The 27,868-nt window shown below is 33.4% G+C and overlaps 2 protein-coding genes across 3 annotated transcripts; one reads left to right on the top strand and one right to left on the bottom strand.

Moving 5' to 3' along the window:
- Positions 1 to 25,362, bottom strand: LOC125050241 (transmembrane protein 68). Of its 2 annotated transcripts, none has more exons than XM_047649950.1 (8): positions 25,082 to 25,362; positions 7,274 to 7,412; positions 5,558 to 5,652; positions 4,539 to 4,703; positions 3,454 to 3,647; positions 2,043 to 2,246; positions 738 to 1,006; positions 1 to 530 (listed from the first exon to the last, which is right to left on the bottom strand). In XM_047649950.1, the coding sequence occupies exons 1-7, from the start codon at positions 25,137 to 25,139 to the stop codon at positions 776 to 778; spliced, it is 1,086 nt and encodes a 361-aa protein (XP_047505906.1). In that variant the 5' UTR covers positions 25,140 to 25,362; the 3' UTR covers positions 1 to 530; positions 738 to 775. The 2 variants fall into 2 exon arrangements, with proteins under 2 accessions (XP_047505906.1, XP_047505905.1); XM_047649949.1 differs by lacking the exon at positions 25,082 to 25,362 and adding an exon at positions 17,370 to 17,589.
- Positions 25,363 to 25,632: 270 nt separating this feature from the next.
- LOC125050240 (divergent protein kinase domain 2A) lies at positions 25,633 to 27,595 on the top strand. Its single transcript, XM_047649947.1, has 3 exons — positions 25,633 to 26,366; positions 26,680 to 26,861; positions 27,020 to 27,595. The coding sequence occupies exons 1-3, from the start codon at positions 25,743 to 25,745 to the stop codon at positions 27,456 to 27,458; spliced, it is 1,245 nt and encodes a 414-aa protein (XP_047505903.1). The 5' UTR covers positions 25,633 to 25,742; the 3' UTR covers positions 27,459 to 27,595.
- Positions 27,596 to 27,868: the final 273 nt, after the last annotated feature.

Below are 27,868 nucleotides of genomic sequence, written 5' to 3'. Positions count from 1 at the left end.
TAATAAAAATCTGCCAAAGAAGTATAACTTCTTACGCGCGTACATAAGTACACGCACCCTTTTTTTGTATACATATATAAACATGGCCAATGTAGCCTATACAGAACAATAAATTAACAACATTGAAAGTGGATTTAAATGAAAAATGAGACACAAAAATAAACAATTAAAACTATTTGCATTATGTGAAAATAATTTTGTTAGAGACATTTATTTAAATGGCTAATTAAGCTAACAGGCTACATATGAATAATATACCTAAATTTAATCTCCTATCATAAACATGTAGATAACTTTAAATATATCGAGAAAATATGATTTCTTACATTTATTCGAAATACAATTAGTTCAATGACCTTAACAAATCTTGTAACATTAAGTAACACTGCACTGGTTTAATTTCGTATTATAAAATGGCCACTATAAGTCTCGTGTTATTAAAATTATAAATATTTGGATTGCTTCATTTGTTTACCAAAACAAAACACTATCAGTCATAAAATTTAAGACGCGCTAGCGATCTTAAACTATTGTTCGTCGGAAATATCTGCGAACCTCGCTGGAATGCGCTTCCCCTGGCGCTTCCCCGCACCCCGCCCCGTTTTCGCCTATCCAGTACCGTTGCCAACGCAATCGCCGACGCGACAAAAATATTGACCAATCAGAATTTTTTTGCTATCTCTCCAGTTTGTATGACGTCATTAAGCCAGGTTCGCAGATATTTCTGACGACTTGTAATTTCTTATATTTTAGACACAATAAACCGGCAATTACACTATGACACCTTGACCTTGTCATTGTCACACTTATCATTGACACATCTGTCACTGTCACATTTGTCACTGACATCCTGTTTTTTGGCGGTATCTTTTTTACAGGTACCGTTCGTGTAGGGCTTTTTAGGACGTTTCTTGGGCATTTCGTAGACGCGTTCTATGAGCGCGTGTAGAATACTGCCGGGCACGCGTTGATGTTCCTCAACTAAATCTTCTATTGCTGTTGCCACCTGAAAATTTTATATATTTTATTAATAATTTTATATTAACTTGATAATGTTTATATGTTGAATCTATAAAAAATCGGTTGTCTGTAAAGTCGGTTTACTGACGATAGTTGAACGTGACAACGTCATAAGAAAATACTGATGGAATGGTTGCATTTTTCAAAAGAAAATTTTAATTTTATGTGTTTGATAGATATTTTGTATGGATTTAGAGGAGGTAAATGGAAATCACAATTGAATTGCTATAAACAATTGACACCACATTCACTTTTCACTGCACTTCATACTTGACGAAAACATGTAAATGTATTATTGTATGGCAGCTGTCCACGCGGACGCATCGCTCACTCAAGTAGGAGAGAGACAGATGTCGAACGCGGTGGCCGATTGTGCCTCTTTGTCGCTCGTTCCGCGCTCTCGCTTGCACTTCATGCCTTAAATGGAAGGCCTCAGAGCGAGGTAACGCCACATGCGTCATGTTTTTTCGTGCGTGCAGCCGGCTCCATCGAATTATAAGACGTTGTCACGTAAAAAATCAGAAAAAGAACAAATTGGTGAAAAATCCGCCAAGAATCCTCTGAACTCAACTGTACTAAAATATAATATTTTTCCATTGAAACATCATGAATATGTTAACAAGTAATTAAATATAAATAAAAAATACTAGTACTAAAATTATATATGTCAGGGAATGCTCAGGTAAATGTTCTGATCGAGTCAATAGGCCGTTGATTTTTATTGTTGCTTTGATTAATAATTAAAATTCCTTCAATTACTTTTAAAAATCAAAATTAATTTTGAACAGATTTGTTTTGTTATTATTAATGTACATTGTACACCAATTATTAACGACTCACGCACTTTTTTTTAATTTCATGATCCTGGATACAAGTCCTTCAGTCCTAAAACCTCATTCAAAAATAGTAATAATAAAGTAAAGAATAGACTATGTCTAGGCTAGTGATGTGTAGTGTTTTCTAATGTCTATAGATAATAAAAATATTATAATTATATATATAGATAATTTACGACCACTCACCTTCTGCTGCAGCTGTTCAGGCGTTAAGCTAGAGTCGGGATATATAGGTTTCCCCAAATGCGTGATCAGTTTTACAGGGAACCCTCCATATACGGGCGCCAAAGGGATCCTAGTGGCTGCGTATATCCGAAGACAGATCCCACGAAGCCAACCCACTGTGCGAAATGCTTCACGCACATTTTGAGTGAACATTGGAATTATTGGCTAAGAAATTAAAACAAATATAAGTTTAGTACTTTGAATTAGGACTGTCGAATTAAAAAGGGCGGCCGAAAAAAATATGTAAGACGAAAGATTTTTTTTATGTAATAGGAAGCAAACGGGCAGGAGGCTCATCTGATGCTAAGTGATACCGCCCATGGACACTCACACTGCCAGAAGGCTCGCAAGTGCGTTGCCGGCATTTTAAGAATTTGTACGCTCTTTTCTTGAAGGACCCTAAGTCGAATTGGTTCGGAAATACTTCAGTGGGCAGCTCCACATAGTGGTGGTGCGCGGCAAAAACTGCCTTAGAAAACGTTCAGTTGTGGAATTCAATCGAGGTGATACGGATGGTATTTTGTATTTTGCGTTGACGTCCGATGATGAAACACAGCTGCAGATATTAGACCATATCACCATTAAAATTAACATTATCCTTTAAAAAATGTCCAACCGGGCGAAACTGGGACGAGCCAGCATTATAATATTTTTTGTATATAACTATGGACGTCAAAGCATTAATTGACGTTTTTAATTACAAGTCGGAATGATAACCTCTCCATTTTTATTGAAGTGAAACTTCTTTAATCGTTGTGATTTCAAACCGGATGCAACGGAAAAAGCGACAGTTAAAAGAGACAGACACATAAATTAATAGGATTTGGCGTGGGAGAGAGTGAGATAGGAGGCATTATAAACTTTAAATTAGTTTGTAATTGAACATTTTCTGAAATACTTATGTTGGATATTGTGAATTTATTTCAAACTTTTATTATTTTAGTTTTTACCAAATTAAAGATTGATATTAAAGTTATAAATAAAAATTTAACATTAAAATATATATTTTTTTAAAGAAAAGATCCTACATTTAGATAGAGAAAAAGTCTAATTTACATATTTTAATCATAAAAACTTTGTTTTTGAAGGTTTCACTTCTACCACGTGTGAATTGGACACATGATGTTTTTTTTATTTTATTTTTCGCTTTATTTCCTCTCCTCACTAAGTCGTTAAAAGACATTTACACAACGAAAACAATGTTATAATGTAACTCCACTTTTCCGAAATTTGATTACTTGCTGAAGAATTTTACAATTTAAGTTCATAAATGTATGGCTGCGACCAATGTATGAACCTTTTATTACCAGTGTATGAAAATGTATTATAATTTCCCCCTTATACAAAAAATAATACTAATAAATTCCCTTACCACATTTGCCTCTAGCGCGACCTTAGCAAACCCTGTACGGCTTTTCCAGTGCAAGCGATAGTAGTGGTCACCGAACTGTGCCTCATAAACACCTCCAGGGGAAATGGCCAATGGGTTGCCGGACCGTAGTACGCCAGCGCACGTCGCCACCGTCCCAGGAATCACGCACAGTCCTTCCAGTAACTGCGACCATCCTGCAAAAAAATGAAAGAAAATACAATTATAGCTTTAAAAAAACGTGTGTGTACTTATGTACACGCGTTAGAAGTTATACTTTTTTGGCGTAACAAGAGAAAATCTTTTCAAAAATTTTATACTATGTTTGTAGACACTAACAATAGAAAAAATTAAAATGTTGACTATAGCTAACTTCAGGGTGTCGGTTTTTTGTGACTTAACGCGCCAAAAGAAGTTTAAAAATAATCTTAAACTCAAACTAGAAACATTAAATTCTCTTGATCTTCCTATAGCTGTGAGGGTAGTGTTTTTTTACACAATATATTTTCATAAAATAATCAAATTTAAGCTAAGTAGCCTGGCTGAAGTGGCTCTTAGGTCGGCTCCCAGAGGTCGTAGGTTCGAACCCCAGCTGTGCATCAATGGACGTTTCCGTCTATGTCACTGGTGAAAGAAAAACATCGCGAAGAATCTGGCATGCCGTAGACTCCAAAAAAAGTCGACTGTGTATGTCAGTCAAAACCAAACTTGTAGCGCCACTAATTTTTTTAATTAGATTCCTGGTGTTAAATCAAGTACCAGATTGGTAAACAGCTGATCTAGGCCTTTCTAACTTCCAATAATACCGACATATCGATCCCAATAATGAGATTTTGGATCTGTTTCCACCGGTTTCTGTTCAGCGCCTCTGTTATGACAGTGTACAAGTTTTGAGGACTATGAATGAGTCTTTCACTTGATCGGTCCATCTGGTTGGTGAACGGCCTTTTGCCTTCTGTGTTACGAACCACGATCAGTTTCTCCAAGTTCTCATCGCATACAAAAACGTCGGGATTGATATCTATTGGAAGTGAGTATGGTTTTTACCTGAAATGTCCCATAGTGTACGGGATTTGAAAGATTCTTACCAGGTATCTTAAAGAGGAACCTATCAGCGACTGTATGGAGATGCCGGCGCTGGAATAACAGCATCCGCGCTGTAAAGTAATACATGTCTATCGGGAGCGCACCGTGGTAATATATCACGAGAAATGGACCAGCCGGTATGTTCTCAACGCCGCGTATCTCGTAACCTGTATAATGTCAAGATATAATTTAATAAGATATTTATTTACTTATAAGTCTAAAACAACGTGTATGTAAACACACACCAATTATTTTTATTACATTAGAACATAAGCAAGCTAGCATGGGAAAAATTAACTAACTAAAACTAAAAGGAAAAGCTTTGAGTTTCTTTTTAGTTTTGCTGTGCCGTTCGTCACATCGTAACCATAGTTCAACAGAAAGAGACAAAAGCATTTAAATCTCGTAATTAAAGTACTCTTTCGTAATTAGATTAATTTATTTCTCCTGATAGAATTCTAATAACTAAAAGATCCCTAAGAGTAAATGCAGCGTCTAGACTGATCACTTCTGTATGTCAAACCGAGGATAAACCAAAGACGCAAAACGAAATATCGGGTTCGACTGTGATTGGCCAAACGTATGCCGCGTATCAACGCGTTTTAAAATAGAGATTGGCCTCTTAGCCTAGCGGTCTTATTAAGTGGCAGCTAGGTGAGGGGTACCGGGTTCGATTCCCGGTTCGAGGGCAAGTTTTAATTTAATTTAAATTTGTTCTCGGCCTTTGGGAGGGTTGTGCGGTACCGGGCGAGTGCCTAAACCGTACATGGAGGACTTTATCGAATTTCTAAGGCAAGAAGCACGAATTATAAAAATCTTATACTTGACGCTGGCTAATGCACAAACCATGCCAGAGCCATTAAAAAAAATAGAGATTCTGTTGACCAATCACAACCGAACGGAGCGCACAATAGTTTCGTCTATCGTTTTACATTCTCACCCCCCTATCCTAGCGTACTACTCTAGATGCCCTTTACCCCACGTCGAGGATATTGCCCCCTAAATGTTACAAATCGCTTACCATGCCATAACCACCCGTGCGCGTCCCACAAAGCACACACGGCAACTCTAGCCGCATGTTTCCAATCATTTTGTACTTCTGTTACGACTCGCAATCTGAAATTGACACGTTATTATTAACCGACTTGAATAAAACTAGGTTATTCGTTTGATCATATTTTTAGAATCGTTGAGCTTGAGCTATTTAGGCTTCCAAGTACATATGTAATGTTGTACTGCTAAATAAAGTCAGTTAAGGTGGAAAATGACTACATCCTCATAACTTGTAATGTAGTTAGCAAAAACCCGAAATATTGGCGATATTCTATTGCAAATATCATCTAAAAGTCGGATAAAAACATATATTTGTCATTTATCTTATATAACGTGACGCAATGACCTCGCGGGACTACATAAGAGAAGCCCAGACATATCATCCCTCGAAGTCATGACATAATAATGGCCATCACATAATAATTCCGAGTTCAATAACCAAAACCACAAATGTGTCTCAAAGTTTATCACAGCCAGACGGACCAATAATTATCAGCCCCATTTTAATTGCCTTTAATTGGCACGATAAATCACCATTCTTGGGGTGCGTGATAGTTTTTATTGGAAAAATTCCTTCATATTTACTCAATGAATCCTCAAGTATCTTTTAAATATTTTTCATTCACGTTGGTCACTTTAAAATCATATCTATAACTATATTTCAAATTCCAAATACGATTTGACTCCTTAGTAAGTTATAGCTCCTTAAACTATCTAAACTAATAGAAACTTGAAAATGCCTTAGAAACAAACGTCAATATAATGATTAATTGAGTAAAACTTCTTTGGCGTTGACGGCATATATCACTGAAATGATTAAATATTAACTAAAAAAATAATAACTATCATATTATAATTTAATTATATTTATATTCATGTGCTTTACAAAGATTATTCGAATTTTTATTTTTAAATAGCGGAAACTACACAGACTATAAGCGTCACTTCCGTCAGAAAAAAAATCTGAGTAATACTCCCTACTCGCGCCTAAAGTTTTACTTCAATAAATCTTTTCACATTTTCACTTGTCAAGAGTTCGACAGACGTTATAAACAGAAAAGTGCGAGAAGCATTTAGATTTTACTTATTAAGCCATAGATATATATTCGGGGGATATATAGCGATATTATTAAGATTTATGTATTATTATCGTAACTTGTAATGTCTGTCTCTCCTAGTTAATTATAGATTATAAGGTCATAAATTTTTATCATCTAATAAAACCTAGCACTCGTTTTATACAAAGATAGCCGTTGTCGAGAACATAATAATTATATATCATAACTAGCAGACCGGCCAAGCGTTGCTGTGGCTAAGGTTTTTGTTATATTACATGGTAGTAAAGTACCCAAGGGTAACTGTAGGAGAACACCAGTCCACCACCATGCTTTTTTGGTGGTTATGCCAATTAATTGTAGCTTATGATAAACATTGGTACTTTCAACACAGCGCCATCTGTTAGAATTGTGACTATCAAATAATAAACAAATATTTTGCAATAAAATAATATTGCGGGTATAAATTGAGATATAAGCATTCCTATCTTTTAAGTTAGATCAAACTGCATACGGTGTGCAAATTTCATTGAAATCGGTTAAGTAGTTTAAGAGTCCATAGCGGACAAACAACGTGATGCGTAATTTATATATATATTAAGATTATAATAATCATATTTATAACTGACCTGTAGAGCCTGTAGAGATAGAATATAATACTGCTAAGATAGATGAGGATGATGATGACAGCAGGAAGCAAGAAGGTGACTATGACGGGCGTGAGGAACCACGTCAGCCAGAGACTGTACTCCGTGTCCACGTACTCCACTGGAAAGAGATAAAAAACAATTCAATACTGTTTAGTTTATTTCCACTAAGCAAGCCTGCAAGCCTAAAATAGAATAAATCAAAAATCTATATTGACGGGCTGATTTGTGAATCTAAACCATTCCCAGATCCCCTTGAACACACACAAAAAATTTCATCAAAATCGGTCCAGTCGTTTGAGAGAAGTTCAGTGACATACACACTCACAGAAGAATTATATATATAAAGATACAGATGTCAATTCTCATTACAAATTCGTCAATAAAAATGAATTGAATCAATAAATTTTGTTTAAAAATGTCGCTTATCAAGTGCAATTAATATTACAATTAAAAATATCTACCGGCGCCATACAGTACATAGAAAACCAATCAGCTTCAGTGGAATATTTCACCGATAAAGAACACACACACATCACATTTATAGACAAAACTTCTGCGATTCCTATATTGAAAGTCAACATTTCTAACATTAAAAACATCGAAAGAAAATAAACCATTTGCTATGTTTTAATAATAGAGAATATTTGTAATTATTCAGGAATACATAAACAAAGATAGTCCTTCCTTGAGTAACAGATTACTCATAGATACGCAGATCGATCTTTTCTAAAAATTTGCAAAACATCATTTTTTAAAATCACTTATTTATAGTTTACTAGCTGATCCGGCAAACATCGTTTTGCCATTGTTATCATTTATAATAAAAAATAGGGGTTGATCGTAGAAGGGTGAAAATTGAGGATTGTATGTATTTTTGTATGTTGTATCATAAAAAAATAGAAATTAAAAATTTTGTCTAAAAAATAAATAAAAAAAATTAAGGGTGGACTACCCCTAACATTAAGGGGGATGAAAAATAGATGTTGGCCGATTCTCATAGATACCAGATAAGCACAAAAAATTTCATCAAAATCGGTCAAGCCGTTTCGGAGGAGTATGGCAACGAAAACTGTGACACGAGAATTTTATATATTAGATATTAGTTGCAAAGTAGAAAGCTACTCTGTTTGGTGTAAAAATATTTTTGTTTCTTTGTATCTTTTATTGTTTGTCAACATTTTTTAAAAATAAATTAATAGATCATAGAATATCTATATTACAACTATATCAAATTATACTAAATTAAAACACCAACACGAAAACTAATGACAATAATACTACTTTTTTATGTCTTTAAAAACGTAATAAACACATCGTTTTATTTAGCGCACGTAACTTCCAAAGTCAATTATCATATTAACTTTGTATTAATAAAACTTGGAAAGAAACAAATTATTTACTTAAATGAATAATAAATCGTATTAGATCATTTCATATCAACTAGAAACCAGTACCGTCTGTTACTCAGGTACCTCAATGGTGATCTTTTAAAATCGTTCCAGTGCATTAAGTTTATTCGTTGCTGTTTCTGGCAATGCACCATCCAGTCCATGGATACCTAGGTTAGTACCTAGGTATCCATGGACTGAGGTAACTGCCTCGTAGGCTTGTTTATCTTATAAACATGAAAATACAAATCTTTATAGCATTATTACCAACAGCCTACCTGAACCTAAAGCGATATTTATGCGATTTTTATCAAACTTAGTCATTATAATCCAGTGTCTGCCTTTTGTTGAAGACTACAATTAACATTGTATAAGTATACATATCAAATAATTTTCATAAATCAAAATTAAAATCAGCGTTTATTCGTAGAATATAAATTAAAGCTACATTAAATTGTGTTACATAACATAAATCGTGCTTATATCCGATAAAAAATATTTTATTTAAACTTATCTATTTCATTATACGATTAATTTTAATAGAGCAACGCCCCTTTGAAATCATCCAGATGCTATAGCATTCTCATGCTGCTTTAGAGGTTTTAGTAGAATTCATATACCTGATTATTTTATTAATATCGGTTTTTCGTTATATTACTGTGTTTAGATCGTCGTTAGCACTGTGGCCTGAATAAAAAAATAATTAAGTATGTGATAACGAATCCGGGTCCAAATGCAATAATGACCCATCATGCGCCGCCCGTGAGCATGTGCATGTTGCGTGTTGTATAAATATATTATTGATTTATATGGTTTGTTTTTCACACTTGACTTGAGACTACCACCGATAACGAGAATGGTGGAGTCATAGGTAACCTTTTAACGCTAGAAAAACAAACTTATATGTCTATTTATTTTTATTCTACGACGGCTTTTTCTCTCGGCCTACTGTCTTCTTTGCCGATGAGTAGGGATGCCTACCTATTCAAATTTAATGACGTGGAATAAGTGATACCTGTATCTTATATTCCTTAATAAACAATTTTTTTAAAGGGAGGAAGGCAGTGGCGAGCGGTCGGCAGCAACCGCTTGTAGCGGTCCGTGTATGGTGGGTCCGGCAGCTCTAAGCAGTCGACCGCAGAGCGACTGCTCCGACCGCTCAGAAATTGATCGTGCGGTCCGTGTATTGCGGATATGAATGCGGTCCGTCTATGGCCACACTGAGATGTGTGTATGATTTTTTTTTATAAATAAGCAAGTATGCACACGCCGTCAACTTTTTGGGTAGGCATGCCGGTTTCCTCGCGATGTTTTTCTTCACGTACGAGTGAGTATTAAATGCGCACGTAGGCAGAAAGTCCGACTGACTTCAGAGAGTCGCATGATAAAGCCACTAGACGAACACTTCTCTCAGACTATATATATCCTATATTTAGAAGATATATATGGAAATTGGCTAATAAAACGCTACATTTCCGTATATAGATGAGTGTTATCACCGTGATGGAGTTATCATTAGGTTATCCGAGCTAAGCTTCGTCTAGCTGTCTCGTGATTTCTTTAACATTTATTTTATTTATGTTTGTGACTGATAAATTCGCATCCTTATGATTGACGACATTTCCTCCTAAATGACTTCATTCAACATTCAATTAGAATAATCCGATTAAAAAGGGGACCGGAGAGTATATCACCAATCGCCCGCTTTACGCTCTGTGATTTGGGAAGTGGTTGCAAATTTAGACCTTCCATTAACATTTCTGTATATAATGTACATAAGTGTACGTACTTACTATATACTATCAATAAATGAATTTTGATTTGATCTATTTTCATTTATTAAGCGGTGGTTCCTATTCTAGGTCTTATTATTTGTCGATTTTTCAGTACCCAAGTATAGTAAAACGTTTCGTGAGCACCTAGTGACTCTTTAGTTACTATTATGTGGTGTAAGTCGAATAAAATATTAACCGCCCGCCCCGCATCGTAACGTTTTACAAAAGGAAAAAAATACGTTTTCTTAAAATAAAAAGAAATATTTTCTCGAGTTTACTATAATTACACTTATTAATAATGTAAGTTATGGTAACGAGAATTTCCGCCGCGAAAGCTATAAACAACGCCTATATAGTAAAACAGAAGAACCTACAAGCATTGTATATTTTTACACATGTAAGTGCATATTAGAGGTTCCACCGCGGAATGAGAGATAGTCAGATATAAACTTATATTCTTTGAGACAAGTTTTAGGGTACCAAAATAAATTTTTTGACAAGTATACAGCTATGATTAACATTCATGGACTAACGCCCGAATCCAATAATCAATCCACAATCTCAGATTGAAAACAATCTGAGATCACACCGTGACAGTCGACCGATCTCTTATCTGCATCCAAAAACCAAATACTACGAAGACAATCCACTTTTGGCGACGAAAAATGCCCTTTGTGGTTCCATTTTACCGAGTTTTAACTCATATTTGATAATCAATGTAAACCAAATAAAGTAAATAAAACCGTGCAAATAACATTAAAATATACATTGTATGTTTAAAACATAAAAAAAGTTTTTTTTAATTACAGTAGGGCCTCGTTAAGTCTGCTAACGTAATGTCGTAAAAAATAAAACCTTGGTGATTTAAAAGAGTGACGCAGAGTTTATTACCAGTTCTTCTCGTCCGTTCTACACCGGGTGAGGACTGTCAATTTACGAGTATGTAAATTTAGAACCATTAATTGTTTTTACTAACGATCAGAATTGTCCGTTAAGTTACGTACATTAATCTATACCCATATCATAAAGAGCAATTACATATTTGCCTTGAATAGGCGAAGCTACTGGACCGATTTAAAAAAAATATTTAACAATTAAAACTCTACGTTATCCCAGATGATATAGCCTGTTCAAAAAAAGTTATTGTATCTGTATGTGATTACGATAGTTTAACCCAAAGTGTGGAAAATACTAATAAATATTCCTAAATCGCGTAGGCTGCTGAAACTATTGACAATAGAGCTTAGTGATGTAGGTACTACAATTTTGAAGACATCGCAAGCTTTAAAAAAATCGTTACCGTTAGATATGTCTAACAAATAAAAAAATATTTTTGCATTTAACAATGTATTTACCGAGAGGATCTTTAGTCTATAAAAAATCAGCGGCGCAACAACCTCTTTAGGTCTGGGCCTCAGATTTCTGAATCTGTTTAATGATAATTTTTCAATCTTATAGACAAGTAGGTGATCAACCTCCTGTGCCTGACACACGCCGTCGACTTTTTCGGTCTAAAACATGTCGGTTTCCTCACGATGTTTTCCTTCAACGTTCGAGCGAATCTTAAATGCGCACAAAGAAAGTCCATTGGCGCACACCCGGGATCGAACCTACGACCTCAGGGATGAGAGTCGCACGCTGAAGCCACTGGGCCAACACTGCTCTTTTCTTTTCTCAGCTTTAGGCTATAGATTATAGAATATTGTGCTACGACCAAATTAATACGGGTAAGGATTGGTAATACTCTAGTAAGATTAGTACATTTTGCTTTAAGGGAATTAATTTGGGGTTTCTTAGGTTTATATAACCTCTACTGTTCTTTATGTTGAGATATGTCGTGTTTTTATTGTAACAATGCGACATATGTGTATGGACTTGCACTTTAATATTAAACACATAATAAAACAGTTCAAAATAAAAGTTTATCTGTGGTTATGCGTTAACTAAAACAATACAATCTTCAATGTCCACTTAGATGTCGTAATTAATAATACAGTATGATTTTAAAATATCTCTGATAGTCTTTCTCTTTTAGGTGCACAAATAAAGAAAAGGAATGTTTTTATCTGTGAGTGACAAACGAAACTCTGGAGATATTGGAACGAAGTTCCTTATCGCGCGTTGTGAAAGGGGGCTGGGGTGAAAGACGGAAAAAATTCTTACGAAAAGTTGTCACGACACTTTTTTGCTATTTGCTATTGTAATACACCGGTTCTCGTCCGATCACCGAAGCTAAGCAACGTCGGGCGAGGTCAGTACTTGGATGGGTGACCGCCTGGGAACACCTCGTAATGTTGGCTTTTTTTTTTCGTCGTAAGATTGGTGTCGAGAAAATCTATCATACTGTTATGATACCAATTAACATAAATTAATCGAAAGGAATTTCGTTCCATCCGGGTGTCCCTTGACACCTCTAAAGTTTTTATTATATTTGAGCAGATCCTGCTCCTGAAAGTAGCAAGGGTAACTCTGCTATTCAGAGACTGGGTGACACCTCGAATCGACCCTACTAGGCACCGTTAGAGAGGCTCCAGGGTCGCTCTTCTACCATGGCCTCGACGGCATAACTATTACGCTCAAAACCTCCGGTGCTGTATACACTACATAAGTAGGAGATTGGCATATCTTCTACTATTTTCTCCTCTGATCCTAGGATTCGTCCGAGAGCGTTCTCTCGTTTGTCTCCTTCTATAGCAATACTTTTTTTTTAATGGCTCTGGCACGGTTTGTGCATTAGCCAGCGTCAAGTATAAGATTCGTACTTTTGCCTTAGAAATTCGACCATGTCCTCCATGTACGGTTATAGGCACTCGCCCGGTACCGCACAATCCTCCCAAAGGCCGAGAACAAATTTAAATTAAATCTTGCCCTCGAACCGGGAATCGAACCCGGTACCCCTTACCTAGCTGCCACTTAATCAGACCGCTAGGCTATGAGGACCCTAAATATAGCATTACTTGTTGACAGAAGGAGTTCGAGACCTGTCATAGACTACCCGAGTACTTTTTATAATACAACTTTATTAACGGCAACGGTTTTCTGCATCTGCCGTTTTTTGCAACACGCCTCTAGACATGAACTTAGAAGTACAAAAGAACATCTGTCTCTACTATATTAGGTTAAAGATCAAATTATATAAGTATCAAGACTTTCTGACTTACTTTATAGCTGAAATAACGTTTCCCCTTTACGAATAACACGAAAATTAACAATGAAAACATTTATTTATTTATTTTATTCCATATAATTATTTATCCATATAATATCTTTACAGTTATTACTAATTCGATAGAACGACACAATATTTATACCCACACCAATTAACCTAGTTAAAAAAATATATTTATATACCAACATCTTATAACTAATAATAAAGGAAGCAACTCTTGTGAACTCAGATCGAGAACGACGATCAAAGTCGTGCTGTGCGGATGGGGATGTCTCAAACGAAAGGGTGAAAATCCGGCGTGCTTTTAGATGAGCGTTGTTTGAAAGAGGATTACGGAATCTGGTTATAATGTAAAGAGGTCGACAATACTATATACATTGACTTCTTTCTTCAGTTTTTTTCAAAGGTCGTTTAAAATCATTCCCATCCTAGCTTCATATTCTGAGCGACAAATAATATCATAACAAAGTCCATTTCCGTTGTACAATTAGAAATTGTAGAAACTGAACATCCTGTGTATGATAAGGTGACATTAAATGTGACCAGCTCAATGCCACCCAGAGTTCACGATCACAATATTATTTATAATGATAACGGGTGAAATTAACCTATCTTTTATCTGACTTAGTTACAATTGTTTTTAATTTCAATCATAGTTTATTTATGTACTGGCTATCTTTGTTATTATGCTTTGGGCCATTACATAATAATTATTAATAGCAAAATATAATTTTAATAACATTTCCAGATATATAAGATATTTTTAGTCTCGTGTAGTACATCATTGTGATTAGAACCATTGTCAAGAATATTCACAATTTTTTTTAACGTAATTAAAAAAAAATTCAACCATTATTTGAGAGCTTTTGAGTTCCATTTCTGATTTAAAGTTACACAGATTATATGACGATTATAAAATCGTATTGGTAATGTCATATAATTTGTTTCATATATACTGTTTATACAGTATGGTTGAGAACCCTAATGCTTATTGATAACTTACTTAAGATAATTGTTTTACGGTCACTGAAAATATAAATTAAAACGAAGTACTTCTATGATAAAGTAGACCTTCAATCATATTGCATAACATTTTCACAATAACTTTAACGAAATCAATGTTTACATTACTGCAAAATCGTATACAAATATCGCTGACACGGCTATTGCGATCGCATGATCCACTGACATACATCTAATTCACTACGTTATAATAAATAAATGTTAATAATAATAAGCCCATTATCACACAAGGAACTGGTAAAGCTATAGAGATGTCTAGAACGAAATGTATTTTAGGAATCACTATTAAATATATTGCCTCCTTCTTCATATACTAAAAATACGCGTACACGATTATTGAAGGTATAGAAGCTTTAACTGCTTTATAATCATGATTTATCTCTATCCGTCATGACTATATAAATCTATGTATCTAGTAACAGCTTTAACTTATGCACTAATGTCTAACCATTAAATACTAGCTGGCCTGGCGAACATCGTACCGCCTAACAGTCGTATCTTTATTTTTTTTAAATACTTATTCTGCTATTCGGGACAGCGGTCTAGCTAGTAAGATAAAAAAAAGAAAGTTGATAAGACATACATTATGTCAAAAAATAAAAATTCACCTTCCCGGAACCCCTCCACTAACATTTGAACTTTATGATATGGTATTAAAGTTTAAATTGACTTTTAAGTATTATTACGAATATTTTGTATAGGAATATAGAAAAGTGTTGTTTTTAGACTTTTCACTCATTTTTTTTAAATTTTTCTCTCCGTATGAACCGTCCTCGTACTTCAAGGAATATTATAAAAAAAAATCAGACAAATCGGTCAAGCCGTTTTCATGTTATGTCGTGACAACGGAAAACGGGTTTCATTTTTATATATAAGATTTAACTGTCTTTTAATATTTGAAAAGATAAATTGTGTTAAATCTATTAAGGGCGTGCCCTAGGTTGGGCACTTGTTAGCATTACTTTATTTTAGCTTCAGATTATTACTGTTTCCATTTTAATTGTCGAAATACTGTCGAATTGTCTTATTTATGACTTATCCCGAAGTGCAATGATCTTTGACCCATTGGCGTGCAATATCAATGGAATTATCATCATTATGTTTACATTTGTCTCAATTCATTTTACCTCTAACTTTAACGTTTATCACTTTGTATTTGTCGAAATGTTTTTTGGAAGCATTATTATTCAAATAAACCAAAATGCTATAAAAATTAACGTAAAACAAACAGCGCAAGTTTTTACATATTATGTCGTTAAAAGAATTATGAAAAGTCATAAGGTTGTTTATGGTAGGGTTGAGTCATGTCTATATGTATGTCAAAACATATTGACTTTGACATACGGGGTTCTTAGTGCTGAGCCTCAACCCTTTTTTTAGTGGTTCTTGCCAGGCCCTGTAATTAACAGACTTGGGAGTCTTAGGAGTGGCCGAGTACAAAATATGTTAGGACATATTATGTCTTCCGATGGATGAGCAAATTGTGATTATACTTACTATAGTTTAAACAATAACCATTTCAATTATATAATATATTTTTACTCTGCACTTTTGAATTCGCGTTACGATATCCATGTACATCATAATAATGATTAAAGAACCAATTAAAATAAATAGACAAAAACTAAAAAAACTATGTCGAGGGCAGTCATGGTACGTTGTATTTGCAATTAAAGGCTGTCAGTAATTTATGTATTAGTGAATAAGAAATTTACGCAAAATATAAAAGGTAGTGGAGAATAATTATTTATAAAGAAGAAATTAAAATTATTGGGAAGGCTTCGGATTTAACACATAATTAGATCTAACATCATAATTAGATTTAACACATTATTAGAAAGGTATATTTTAAATATTCAATTACGCTAAGAGAACTCTTAAAGCACAACAACGGCCGTGATATTTGAATTTCGAATTGAATTTCAAAAATAAATCTATTAGTCTATTGTTACTTGTCTGTTCGCATTATTTAAAATATTATGTACGCTGTGTATAGTTTTTTTTAAAATAGAGTTATAAATTCCCTCATTAGACAGAAAGGCAACACATACTACTTCCAATATAGTGGTTTCTAATCAAAAGTAAAAAAAACCTTTTTAATAACTTAGCTCTGTTAACTATTGCTTAACTAGCAATGGAATAAGTAGATATTTGATATAAATGGAATTATTGTAAATTTATAGAAACAAACACCCGTTGCTTCACTTCGCGATGGTGGTTATTGTGGTTCGCTTTCTACTAATGTGTCCTGCAGTTGCGCATACGGAGCTTATATTACTGTTTTACTTAGACTATTACTAAACAACGAAATCATAGACAAACACATAGAAAAGGAAATGCAAATAACAAAATCCTAAAAAAACACAACGTAAAAGAAACGGCGCCAGTTTTTACATGGCGTTAAAAAAAATATGAAAAATTAGCAAACAACGTAAAAAAAACAGCGCCAGTTTTTACATGTCGTTATAAAAATTATGAATTATTATGAAAAATTAGCCAAGTACAACGAAAAGAAAATGTTCTATGACTTTATTTCGGAATTTTTATAAACGATTTTATTTTAATTTTACTCTCTTAAAGCAAGTAGGTATCTCATTGTTTATTTATTTAAATTAACACACCGCTCGATATAATAAGAACAATAAAGCCTAATAATCAATTAATAATAATATATGTAATTGATAATTTATTATTGATTTTTAATATAATAAAATACTTACTGTAGAAACTGCCTACATAGAAGCCAATAACAGCTATCGCCAACTTCATAACATCGTTGGTCGCTTCCAAATCTAACTTTTTCAACAAATCACTCATGATGTATGCTTTCACAGGTCTCGCGTCGCAATGATTCTCCACCATTTTTTTAGTTTTTAATCACCGATAACCTACGACCAATGCGTATGATTCGTCCGAGTACGCGATTAAGAATGATGTTGTCATGAAAGTGGGTGCTGGGGTAGCATAATAATTATCTAACTGAAGCTTGTTTATTGCTGACAATAGTACTGTTTATGTCAACTTATATGTTTTAGTTCTAGGCTTTACTTAATATTTATTTATACATCTGAACGGTTATTATCACCATGTGATCGTTACACACACGTAAAACACGATCACGTAACACTTATACCTCGAGATCGCCTGGACAGATTTTCATGGTATTCCATATAGTTTTTGTCTCCATCCCGAAAAGCAAAACAATTATTAAACATTGGAAAAATTACAAAAATAAAAACAATATCATTCACCTGTCGATACGGTAATTTCTCGTATTAAAATAAATGGCTCGAATCGACAAAAAATCACACACAGTAACAATGTTTATGTACAGCACTAAGCACGCGCAACGTCGTTGTTAAGGGGGCCTGGTACCATGTATTCCTTCTTCCCTTAGGGACCGGAAATAATGTTTTTGTAAGAAACGTTTAATATATATTTAAATTATGCTATATGTGAAGCTGAAATTGTGGTGACGGCTGCCGAATGACAGCAAAATCTAGATTTCTGGAATTCTTTGGAGGACCTTAACCCGTCGCGGGTCTCGTCTATTTTATTATAATATATTAGATGACCCGGTAAACTTCGTATCACCAAAATTCAGACCTCATGCTTCAGCTATGAAACACCAATAATCTTAAATATACGACTTAAGTAAATCTATAAATATAACTAACTGGTAGCTCTATACGTACCTATATTATTTCTAGGAAACATTTTAGTTAGTTAGTTCAATCAAAATGACTATCTACTATAATAAAAAAATAGGGGTTAATCGTAGAGGGGTGAAAATTAAGGGTTGTATGTATTTTTAATGCCATATAGTAACACCCCTTCATTTAAGGGTTTGAAAGATAGACAGACTTACTGAATATGCATAAAAAATTCATAAGAATCGGTCGAGCCGTTTCGGAGGAGTATGGGAACGAACATTGTGACACGAGAATTTTATAGAAGACAATAGGCATCAAATATGTTTCATCGGAATTTTTCATTATTGGAAAATACAATTGTCGTTTTTAGTATTTTTCTTTACTTAATTATGTTTCCCACCGTTAAAACCTTCCCTGAACTTCAACAAATATTTCAAGTTCATAATTAGCCAGCCATTCTCGAGTTTTAATAAGACAAACGAACAGCAATTTATTTTTATATATCTGTATATCTTTGACTTACATAACTTGACTGAATGTTCTAAAAACCCTAGATGTGGCAGAAGCCGTCCACAGTGAGCCTCTACAGCATTCAATATTTTTATGCGATTAAATAAATATTAATATTTTTTTTTAAATGTCAGTGACCTGCATAACCCATATTCTGGTTAATGAAAAATGTAAATTCAGTTGTTTACGGGAAATAGACTTTCGTGTATGAATGATTAATCATTTGGATCATTGACACTACACATAACATTACATATTTTGCATACAATTTAAATTTAATTAAACTAAAAATACATTTGTGAATTAATTCGAACATATACACAAGAATAAATTTAGTTTCTGCTAAAAATAATTTATTAATTATTCAAACTTAAACATTTTGAAGGTACGAAAAGTTCGTGTGTCTTTCTAAGTTTGGAATTAATTATGAAATGTAACTTATAAACATTCATCTTTTTTATCTGGTACGAACAAACTAGCCAATGGAAAAGCCACAAAAGGCAGCTACCGCAGCTCATGTCAGTGGGTGCGTTGCCGGCCTTTAAAGAGTATGCTTTTTATCTAAGTTTTTATATAAAACAGGAAAATAATTATTAAACAAATTATGTTTCATTCCCCCAAAACTTGCTTCAATATTGGCGCACAACGGGTTTGTTTGAGCAAACTTTTTTCTGTGTTAGTGCACAAATCTGCTTAATTTGCAAACCTGTTTCGACGAAAGTTATTTCGTGCACATAATAAGCCATAAGCAAGGTCAACTCGCCGATTATTTATGTTATAAAATCCAAATCTATAATGTTTTTGTTGTATAAACGTTTCTTTTTATGTTTAATTGAATAAATAAAGGGGCAGTTATTATTTCTTGTGAATGATTTATTTTATATAAGCCAGGCAAGCTTGTGCAGGGCCGAGGAGCTACCTCTTGATATAGGATAGTTTTTATTATCTTATCCTAATACTAATCCAGTTAAAATGCATTTTATTATACATTAATTTCATTTTGTATTGTTTCTATAAGGAATAGGAAGGAAGGAAACAATATGTTAATTATTTTAATAAAAGATTCTAAAGACAGACTGCATGAGGACACACTGTATTTTTAAACGCGTTTATAAAGAGCATTCTTCCAGTGAAAAAATAGCTAAAATTGATCAAAACCTTGCAATATATAATTTTCACGTAACGACATAATAATCCCTTATGATCATACAGCAGGTGCTTATTTTTTTCCTTTTCTAACCAGTATCGGGTGTGTATTCTCGATAAAAATACTTTTATCTCACCAGTGTTTATCGCAAGAATAGATATCTTGTAATATTTACAAATTTGTATTTGGAACGATTCGTATGCAATGACCATTAAACAAATAACATTTATATACAAATTATATAGGAAGGTTAGTTTTAGTACTCTAGGTACTTTGATCTGAGGTCTAATGTTTTGTAAACGTTTAATTATTTTGGGCTTTTATATATTCTGCCCTTGTCACTGTCAAACGAATTTAATACGTGATAAAATGGATGTCTGTGCAGAAAGAGACCTGGCGTGGCAGTGCGAACTAATGTAATTCTATTTGCTGGTTAAATTATATTATTTGCTAGGTTGCATTTACTTACAAAAATACTTTTGTATTTCATATTAATTATCAAGATTTGTCGAACTATAACGACATAAGAGTTGTCAACATAACAAAAAAAAAATTATTACGGCGCCCTCGAGTCTACGTCGGTTCTTTCGGCACAAATTATATTAAATTAAATTTAAAATATATATTTTTAAATAAAATAGATGAGGCGTATAGCACATGAAAAAAGCTCTCGAAGCTTCTAAAGGGTTTTTCAACAAGAACTTTGTTTTCTAAAACAAAATAAAACAAAGAATTTAGAGGAAAATGAATAAAATTTTTATTGTATTACAAAGAGAAAAGTTTGGCAATTATGAATGAAAAATGATATCTGGCAAATGTCCACCACGACCACGCTGACAGATGTTGATTCTTTCATCAAAATTTTTAATCACTTTTTGGCAAAATGGAGGGTCTATTTCGTTAATGACATCACGGATTTTGAGTTTTAAGGCTGCAATCGATTCGATTGGCTCCGTATAGACTCTGTCTTTAACATAGCCCCACAAAAAATAATCCAGTGGTGTTAAATCACACGATCTGGCTGGCCACTTAACAGCTGAATTTCGCGAAATTATGCGCTCGGGAAATTTGGTTTGCAATAAATTGATCGTTTCATTGGCTGTGTGACATGTGGCACCGTCCTGTTGAAACCACATTTCAGTGATATCCATGTCATCAATAATAGGCCAAAATTTAGTGGTTAACATCTCGCGATACCGTGATCCATTGACTGTTACCGCATTTCCAGCCTCATCTTCGAAAAAAAACGGCCCAATCACGCCTCCAGACCACATAGTGCACCACACAGTAACACGTTGAGTATGCAAAGCCTTCTCAATAATTGCTTTAGGATTTTCAGAAGCCCAAATGCGACAATTTTGCTTGTTGACGTACCCTGACAAATGAAAATGGGTTTCGTCTGAAAAAATGATTTTTTCAGAAAAACCAGCAGGTTGTTTCTGAATGAACTGAGCGAATCTGCGGCGATTTGAATGGTCGATCAGCTTTAATTCCTGCACCAGTTGAATCTTGTAAGGCTTCAAAGCCAAATCCTTTCGCAAAATTCGCCATGTTGTGCTTTTGGATAACCCCAATTGTTGAGAACGTCGTGAAATTGACAAATTTTGATCTTCTTCAACACTGTGGCTCACGGCGGCGATGTTTTCTGTTGAACGACCCGGTCGAACACGTGTTGGTGTTGGCACATTTTGTACCGAGCCTGTCGACTCAAATTTCGCGACCAGATTCTTAACAGCGGTCTCAGAAGGACGATTATGCTGGCCGAAAATATCACGAATTTTACGAAATGTAACTTTAACAGAACCACCATTTTTATAGTGGATTTGAATTATTTTAATGCGATTTTCGAGCGAAATTGAATTCATTGTAATAATTGCCAAAGCACCTGCTACGAATACCGCCAAAAACTAAATGTCAAAACTATCACGTTCTCGGTGTTGCCACAATTGAAAAACAAACTTCTTGTTGAAATACCCTATACATAGATTTACATATCTGTTTCTTGATCACTTATTTTTCTTATAGGCAAGTAGGTGATCAGCTTTCTGTGTCTGACACTCGCCGTCGATGTTTGTTTCTTAGGAATGCCGGGTTCCTCACGATGTTTTGCCTGCACCGTACCTGCTAGTGTCAAATGCGCACATGGAGAGAAAAATCCAGAAATATCACAGTCGTGATTCGAAGGAACGACTCCTTTTAAAGGAGGAACGCGCATGCCAAAACACTGCTATTAATCTCTATTAAGGCTCCCAAATATCTATGATTCACGAGAAATCATTTCAAGTTCTATAGCAATAATGTTAGGCTATAGAACACGCTAGGCTGTGAAGAATTATTGATGACGCGGAAAATCGAAATTTGTTCAATAATATACATTTACGCATTATATCGCAAATCGAAATGCGAATAAGAATATTCACCACGACAGGTGGATCAACAGGATGCACTAATGGAAAAAACGATTATATCTATGCCGCATTAAAATATCCAGGCATTCTTAGCATTTATTAAAAACATCACGGTAACACTCTAACTCCTAGAAGATTTATCAGTCATTAGGCTGATATAAAAAATCAACTTTAAACAATTATACATGTTTTCAATTCGTCTATACCTACAGATAACAAACTATTCATTGAATAATTAAGACATAATTTCACGTTAGTTAAAGTTTAAAGAACTTTAAATCTCATTAAAAAAATTATTAGAGAATTTTAATTTAACGAACGTCGCCATCAGCTAGCCCAATTTTAGTCTAATGGGCTCATTCTGATGTGTATCTTTAATGCCCTTTTGAACTGATTAATAACGCTAATGTTACGAACCTTAGACGGCAACTGATTAAACAATTGCACACCCTCATACCTAATAGACCTCTTTAAATAATTTGTGCGCGGCTTTGGCAAGATAAGCAAACTCGCTCGACGAGTATTGCGAGTATATTTGATTTTTTTTAATGATAAGTTACTATGGAGAGAGTTATTTAATTTTTTTTAAATAAGGATACAGGTGCTATAAACATATAGTTGTTTTATGGTTTTGGTTTCTTGGTAGATTCTATTAGTAGGTGTTAAAGAATTGTATCTAAATAGTGCTTTTATTAATTTATTTTGTATTTTAGAAATTTTGTTTTTGCATGCTGTAATGCCCCATATTTCAATTAGATATATGAAATGTAGCTTGACTAAACAATTATAAATCAAATGTCGTACAGATTGCGGAATGTATTTTGATATTGACATTGATTATGTGTGATACATGACTAATACTACTATTAAAACTTAAACTAATACTACTATTAAAAAATTACTATTAAAACGTAAATTAATACAACCTGGGAGAAGAGGGTTATATTTTGTATAGAATAAAAATTTCCAATTTAAATCTGGTTGGCGACGCCACTCTCGTACAGGATGACGACGACGCGCTAGTTGTTTCAAGAAAAAGTAAAATAGGTGCGCGTAATGTAAATCGTCATATATGAGAATTATATTATATTATTGGGGTCAGAGATACGACCTTCAAATGTTTAAAAATCGAGTGTACTTCTCCCTCAAAGGCCAGCAACGCACCCACTAAAAATGGGTATCTATGGGCTGCGAAGACTGCCCTTTTTGGTTGTCCCGCAAGCTCGTTTGCCCCCCTATTATATAAAAAAATATATAAAATACACTGTTATTAGGCAACAGAAAGAAAATTTACTTTTCATGTGTAGGTACACACTAGAAATACAGATGTATAATCTTTACTTAGAGATAAAAAACTCTTGAAGAATAATCTGCACTTTTTATAATACTATCAATAACCAAAATTGTCGTAAATTCGAATAAAACTATTGTTAAGTTTTGTATATTAACTGTAGAGGTAGTTAAATATTTAACGTTTACGATAAAACCGAATTATTGTTGTTTAACCACTTATATTCAAGGTAATTGAGTACAGCATTAAGTCAATGCTACTTATTTTTCGTGATTGATAATTAAATTGAACTAGAAATATCAAATATATAGCATACTTAGTAGATTGAAATGACGTGTACGCTGTAATGTTTCGTATATCGGAATATGATTAGTGGCAGATCCTTTCCTTTCGGACACCTTATCTTACAATAAATTTGTCAGCAGCTTTGAAATAAATTCGAAAATAAAATGTCAGTGCATATCGATCAGATCAATCTTATCATACTTTTTAGTCACTCAGTGTGTCCACTATTCTAACCTGCCAAATTAAGAGGTAATTTCAAAAAACAATACATCATTATCATTTGGAAGACTAGATTGATGTCGTTGATCTCTCTCGCGTTGACGCAACAACATTAACTATTTCGTCAATGACGTTGAAGAATATAAAATATTGATTAGCTAAAAACTTTCCTCATAATTATACATATATATATATGAAATATAAATCTATATGTAGCTTAAAATCTAGACAGTATAGTGCACACAGATTATGCATGTTATCTTTGTTTAACTTTTGGAGTGTAGCCACATAAACCCAGCTTGTGCCCCAGTAAATGATAGCATTGCAAGGAACTATTATACACAATGGTATTTCTGGAACGTTGATACTTTCCGCACACCTTGCTTAAGTATTGCATGCTTTTATTATAATGCAGAAAATAATTATATATATTTCTAGTTTTCATCTTAAGCATTTCTATACTGTAGCATAACAAAGTGTTAAAACTATATTTTTTTTACATATGCTATATAACCAAGCAGGGCATGAAGGTTCTAAAATTTAATATTAAAGCAACAAACTCAATTGTTTCAAATACATTCAAATTTATATAATATATACTGTACATATAGATTTCCTTATTACATTGACTTAATAGTGTCTAATCTCTAGAAATTTGTCAAACCTTTTTAGGTAATTTCATTTTGTAATGTTTTATGCAAAATAGAGAATTACTATAACTTGCCTTAGCTGAATTTGCTCTTTGTTTAAATGGATATGCATTTTTTGTTTCGTTAATGACGCAACATTGTGGAACAAAAAAAAACATAATAAAAGGAATAAATATTTAGTACTCTTGTGACAAAGGCATAATTAATAGGGCATATTATTATAGGCAATTGTAGAATATAGTAAAATTATTAACTTAACTTGAACTTACCGATCATGTCGTAAATACTTGCGGTGTAATTATCCACATAATTCGAAATAAAACTCATGTTTGCTACATTTAAATACTGTGATTATACTTTGGCGTAAACTTCTTTAACTTGGTAAGAGAGTTAGAGTTACACTTATCAACAAGTTATATAACTGTCGACAAAAAGTATCAAATTTTGTCGATTTAGTCATAAATTAAAAAATAACATGTTATTTGCAAAAAATACACAAAACAAAACATATTTTGCAGCTTCGCACAAACGACCTTGAGACTTCAAGATTCTGGTCTTGGCACCTGACACTTTACTGTCAAAAATATGGAAATGTCAATGTTTTCGAGCACAGTACTGTCAATTATCATAATTTGTATTTTATCTTCATACACTCAGATATCATTGGTTATAATATTATGAAGAATTACATTAAAATTTTGACTTTTGAGTGATTGAGCTCTAATCTATTATCTGACAGTTGCTTGTTTAGTTGTTTACACTTTACAGATTTTCTCCTTTGCCTTTCCCATTAGGGTAGGGATAAATTAATATCATCATCATCATTACAGATTTTCGGGTTTCGACTTTCGGCATTGTTAAAATGAAATTGAAAAAATGCTCTCGTTTTTAAAATATTATCTCAAATAATATTTTTTAAATCTTCAGTAAATGAACTTAAGAATGAGTGGCCATTTAAATAAGAAAATGTTACTACGGCGACGGTTTTGCAAACGTCTGTTTCTTATAATTTTTGTGTTTACTATATCATTTTATAGCAGCGTGCTGTTATTTGGGAATTTAAAAGAACATCGAATAATGCATTTAACCAATTTAGAACGATGTCCTGCTTGCTATGGTGTATCAATTTGTCCTGAATTATATTCTAATCAAATAATCTTAGAAAGTCATTGGTCCACTCTATTTAATGCCAAAAATGTATTTTATGGCTATACAAAATCGCAACGTCGAGTTTTACTAAAGAAACTTGCTCATGATTGGGAGTTTAAAGAACTTGATGACAAATTGTGTAAAGTTTGGAACCTGAGCAGCAACTGCAACCCAAAGGAAATGTTAAATGCCACTGAAGTTGATCAAAAAATTATTGATATTGTTCAATTTAATCTTTCTTGGCCTGATACTGAGCCTAGGAAAGGCTTGGTGCTATGTCCATATGCATACAGTGTGTATGATTTGATTAATCCTGTCGTAAATAATGCAAATGGGAAGAAAAAAGTAGAAATGATTAATGTTTGGACAATGCTAAGTTTAAACCCAGAACCACTTATACTACAGGTGCTTATGATTTAATATTATTTATAAACACAGATAAAAATTACTATTGTATATAAATCAGAATTAATCAAAGAACTTGTACTGATGACAAACTTAAGATTCTTATTGAAATATTATAATGCATCATCAAAAGTGAATGTATGGTATTTTTCAACTATGTAATTACTAATTAAAGTAGTTAAAGCTATTTAATTACTCATTAAAGTTGTCTAGCAGTAGATGTGGATAATTTGAAACAAACTTATTCACAAACATACAAAACAAAACAATAAAATTTCAAAAGAAAATCTATAAAGCACTCCTGTTGTTCTAGATAATTCCAAAGACTAAAGGTTGGCCTGTTCCAGCTTATGGTGGTGTATGTGGAAGGTTAGAAGTAGTAGCAGACGAGGGAGAAATTATCTCATCTCTTAGTCATATACCTTGGTTAAGAAAGCTTAAATTTGCTCAAAAAATAATCAATGCCGCTATGGATTTTACATTCAAACATGACAGGTGTTGTTTTGTTATTTAATTTATTTCTATTTTATCCAACTACTTTTAGATCTTGCTTTTATTAAATATTACCAAAGTTAAGTTATACCAAAGCTAACATAATATTCGTCAACTAATTTTATACAAGGTGTACCTATTATATTTAAAATTAATTTCAGATTTCGTTTCTACCTAATGGATTGGTCAATAGATAACATAGTTGCCAATGATAATGATGAAATCACATTTATAGACCTGGAGGATATTGTTGTATTAGATAAAAATATTTCCCCAAAGAAAGACCTTCCACACTGGTATGAACGTTATAGTAGAGAAGTCTTAGGAACTGGGTTTACATTCTCAATAGAAAATATGTGCCAACATCACTTAAGTGATCATAATATATGGGCAGCATGTTATGTGCTAGCAGGGGATGAATACCCTTTCCTATATCCGATACCTAAGCAAATCAACAATACCAGGCCACATTTAGATAGGTTGTTACACAACTGTTTGAATGGTGATAATAGGTTTCATACCATTGGCAAATTACAGCGTGTTATTGAAGATATGCTGCTTGATCCGAAAATTGCATCATTGCAATCATCTAATATATAAAGAAATTTATATAAAAAAACTTTGTACTGTGATATAAGCTTAAAACATTTTTATTTAATTGGTTGTGATTTATTTTGGAAGTTTTATGCTTAATGTATTTATGTTTGCTTTAAATAAATATATAGTCAAATGTGTAATTAACAATTATTTACTCTTTTTCCACAAAATAATAAAATTATATTGCTAAATTTGTATTTATACAATTGATCTGGTTAAAATAAATCTCTGGATTTTGGGAGTAGTAAAAAGGTTTATTGGTCATCAATCCAACGCTTGAATTTGTTATGCCCTGGAAAACTTTTGTGATTTGTAAATTGTGCCACTAAATATTATAGTAGGAGCCCACGATGCTAAATGGGCATTTACTCGAGCGTCATAGAGACCTATTGAGTTGCGAAGCTTCGTAAGCT

This window comes from Pieris napi, chromosome 6 (genome assembly GCF_905475465.1).
Source record: "Pieris napi chromosome 6, ilPieNapi1.2, whole genome shotgun sequence".
Taxonomy (NCBI): domain Eukaryota; kingdom Metazoa; phylum Arthropoda; class Insecta; order Lepidoptera; family Pieridae; genus Pieris; species Pieris napi.
This window is presented reverse-complemented; position numbering and strand designations above follow the sequence as displayed.